Here is a 4,117-nt window from a genome sequence, read left to right as displayed (position 1 = left end):
ACATTATCAGTAAAACAGGCGACGGAGGAGTGGTTTCAGTACTTGAGGGGTGAGCGAGTGGTCGAGGGTTCAAACCTGGTTCATGGCATTCTTTTTAGAAAAAGCTCTAAAGGGTATACCCATTTATCTTTATTATTGTTATTATTATTATTATTATTATTATTATTATTATTATTATTATTATTATTATTATTGTTATTATTATTATTATTATTATTATTATTATTATTATTATTATTATTATTATTATTAATGTTAGTATAAATTATTTCATTAAAATATTATGTTACTTGTAATGTTAAGAAATAGGTTTATTATTACAACTAAACTAGTATCATAATTATTATTAGCAGAAAAATTATTAGTTTTATAGTTATTATAATTATCAGTATTATTATTATCAAATTTTATTTTAATTATTATTATCACTATTATTGTTTTTATTGTAAAAATAATACAACTTTTTATTTAGTATTATTATTATTATTATTATTGCTACCAAACAAATATTAAGTTAGATGTACTATAATTATCATATATATCAATTATCAATAAATTAGTTAATTAAAATAGTTTAATAATTATATGATATATTAACATTAAGAACTTACTTAAGTTAAAAATAGATATTAATTATCTATTAACAATATAGAAAATGAAAATATAAATATATTACTAATATTAATATATGAACTTATTCGATTTCGATCATATGTGTTAATATATATACATGATATAGGTTCGTGAATTCAAGGTCAACCCTACATTTGTTCTATGTCGTCATATGTATTTTTACTACAAAATACAATATGGTGAGTTTCATTTGCTTCCTTTTTACTCTTTACATTTTTGGGACTGAGAATACATGCGCTTTTATAAATGTTTGACGCAATAGACACAAGTACCTTAACTGTATTCTATGAAAGAATTATCTGGGATTGGGGTTGATTATTATGACACGCATTAGTCCCCGGTTTCCGTTAGAGCGTGTGAGCTCCCGAGCAGGGTGGATGGTTTATTATTTACGACATTTTGGCACCGGTTGGCCTATATTTTATAAACATGTGTTCAGCCGTGGGGTGTAAAGACCGGCACAGAGGTTCTATATTTTGAAGGCACATGTATTCAGCCGTGGGGTGAAAGACCGGCACAGATGGTTACTATTATATTTTGAATCCTCACCAGGTGTTCTTCATATGAAAGATATTTTTTTGTGCAGTTGGAATGGGACTTCTGCACGTTTTATAATATTTAAAATCTTGTGGTCTATTAAAATGATGAAAATGAAATGATTACTATAAACTAATGAACTCACCAACCTTTTGGTTGACACTTGAAAGCATGTTTATTCTCAGGTTTGAAAGAAATCTTCTGCTGTGCATTAGCTCATTTTAAGGATATTACTTGGAGTCATTCATGACATATTTCAAAAGACGTTGCATTCGAGTCGTTGAAGTTCATTAGAGATTATTATTATTAAGTAAATGACAGATTAGGTCATTTATAGTTTGGATATTATGAAATGGTATGCATGCCTGTCAACTTTCGATGAAATAAAAGTTTGTCTTTTAAAAACGAATGCAATGTTTGTAAAATGTATCATTTAGAGGTCAAGTACCTCGCGATGTAATCAACTATTATGAATCGTTTATAATCGAGAAGGACTTCGTCCGGATGGATTAGGACGGGGAGTTAAAATTTATCTCTATATATACAAGATGAAACCAACACTAACTACATCAATTCGTTACAACCGCAAACTAACTAACTTAATGAGCTGACATTCTGTAAGGTGTCTTCGATGTCTCTCACGGTGACTGGAAGTGTTAACTATCTGTTGACTATATGTTGACTAGCATTGGCTTGTACATCCTTAACAGTACGTCACGGCAAAAAAACAGGATACAAAAGATGTAAGAAGATTTAAATTTCAAAACCTTGAAGGGGGAAAAAATGAAACGAATATTTTAAAAAATTTAAAAGGATGGAGATGTTTGTAAAAAAATTTATAAAACTAAAATATAAAAGAAAAAAAATAAAAAAAATAATGTCAAAATATAATTAAAAAAGAAATTAAAAAATAAAAAAATAATAAAAAATAAAAAATAAAAAGCTATTAACATCATGATGTCATGATTACGTCAACAAAACTGATACAAAGAACAAAAGGATGGGATTTGAACGCGAGGCAACCCGATCACAAATTAAGAAGAGGAGGCTTCCACTCTGTTAATTGTGATTTTGTTTAGCAAATTAAAATTTAAACTTAAAGTAAGCGTAAAAAGACGAAAAAAGTGAAAACTCCGTTTTACTCTCAGTGCACAGTAACTTTCATTTTCCATTTTAGGTTAAACGAGGAAACAAACATGTGCTTCACTGCGGGGTGGTCTCGATCGGTTAACAGTCGATGATTTTGTTCGATTAGCGGTCGGTTAATTGGACGTTACAAAAAACGAAAGGAAAAAGAAAGTAAAAAAAGTGTAAAGAAAATGGGGAAAATATTTCACAGGAAAAAATGACAAATTATCAAAATATGCCCAAAATTAGGATAATTAAAATTACGTCATTGTGAACAATGCTCATCTCATCATAATAATCATCATAATTAGTATATAAGAGTAATAAAGAACATACGTTAGCATGACTACAAAGACATACATGATACATGTATAATCAAATGAGCCTTTTTGAAATAATAATAATAATAATAATAATAATAATAATAATAATAATAATAATAATATTCTTTGTGGGAATTTAGTAGGAGACGAGTAAGGTCCCGTGACACTACTAATTTAATTTATTTTGTTTAAAATATTCTTTAAATTGTAGAAACATCGATAATTTTAAGTATGGGACCTTACATATTGTGGGATTTATAATTTTTTTTCTAAATAAACAACTATTAAAGTATTATTCAAAATAATTAGCTTTTGAAAATACTGAACCACTTTAAACTTTCAAAAATAATTAACTTTCGAAAACAAATGGATAAACCTTAAAGATACCTAGTGAATCAATAGCCATGTCACAATATGTATATATGCCTATATATAGTGTCACCATGCTTGTATTATTATTCACTCATACAAACACAAATATGAAGTTAAATCTTCTACTTCTAATTCTCATATCAATGCTCATTTCCTTCTCTTATGTAACATCTTCCCAACCATTACAAACCACCACCTCAACCCCATTCGATTCTGATGGTCACGAGGTCCAACCGGGCTTAAAGTATTATATAATCCCAATCCAATCCAACGACAGTGGTGGTGGACTCTCTCTTGCATCAAGAGACGGTTTTTGTCCTCCATACGTCGTTCAAGAAAACACGCAACTCTCAAAAGGCCTCCCTCTTAGGTTCTTACCACTTGACACAAAACAAAACTCCATAACATTGTCAAGTGATGTCAATATCGTGTTTATGGCCGCTACAATTTGTGTCCAATCTACGGTATGGAAGATTAGTACCGGTGCTGGAGGTAGTGGTGGTGGTGATGATATGGTGGTAGGACGACTGTATTATGTGAGGAGTGGTGGCGTGGTAGGGCGGCCAGGGGTGGGAACGGTGAGTAATTGGTTTAAGATTGAAAAGGTTGGGGACATTGGGTACAAAATTGTGTTTTGTCCTAGTGTTTGTGGTAGTTGTAAAGTTGTCTGCGGGGATGTTGGTGTTTTGGAGGATAGTGGAAAGAAATGGCTTGCTATTGATAACCAACCATTTGTTTTCACATTCAAAAAGGCTTATTAGTTACAAATAATGTATTTGTTTATATTTATATTTTAAAATAATCACCGAATTATTGTTTCTTGGCTTTGTAATGTTAAACGTTATAGCTAGTGTGCCAGATATCATGTACTTCTAATTTTTTAGAAGAAAATATTTTTAGCTTATTTCAAAACTTTGGTGTTTTCGACTTGGTAACAAATTGATAGAAAAATAGTTATTTACAATGTCATCTACAACTAAATGTATTTTTAACAATATGGGTTGATTGTGTATCACTAGTCTGAGAGTTTTCTAACCGATGTGATTTGTACGCAAAGTTGGAAGTGGAAAATAGATAATAGTTCATGAATCTCCTTAGACCACTCTCGATCATGATATCCTTTC

At 30.1% G+C, this 4,117-nt stretch overlaps 1 protein-coding gene across 1 annotated transcript; it reads left to right on the top strand.

The window, feature by feature from the left end:
- The first annotated feature begins 3,099 nt into the window (after positions 1-3,099).
- LOC139864922 (miraculin-like) lies at positions 3,100-3,886 on the top strand. The gene has a single exon (XM_071853488.1). It carries the CDS (start codon positions 3,101-3,103, stop codon positions 3,752-3,754), a length of 654 nt encoding a protein of 217 aa, XP_071709589.1. The 5' UTR covers position 3,100; the 3' UTR covers positions 3,755-3,886.
- Positions 3,887-4,117: the final 231 nt, after the last annotated feature.

The sequence above is a fragment of the Rutidosis leptorrhynchoides genome, chromosome 8 (assembly GCF_046630445.1).
Source record: "Rutidosis leptorrhynchoides isolate AG116_Rl617_1_P2 chromosome 8, CSIRO_AGI_Rlap_v1, whole genome shotgun sequence".
Taxonomy (NCBI): Eukaryota; Viridiplantae; Streptophyta; class Magnoliopsida; order Asterales; family Asteraceae; genus Rutidosis; species Rutidosis leptorrhynchoides.
Note: the sequence above shows the minus strand (reverse complement) of the source record. Positions and strands in the feature narration are given on the sequence as shown.

Bases quoted from the DNA above. Each gene is read 5' to 3' on its own strand.
- LOC139864922 (XM_071853488.1), top strand. From the start codon at position 3,101: ATGAAGTTAAATCTTCTACTTCTAATTCTCATATCAATGCTCATTTCC.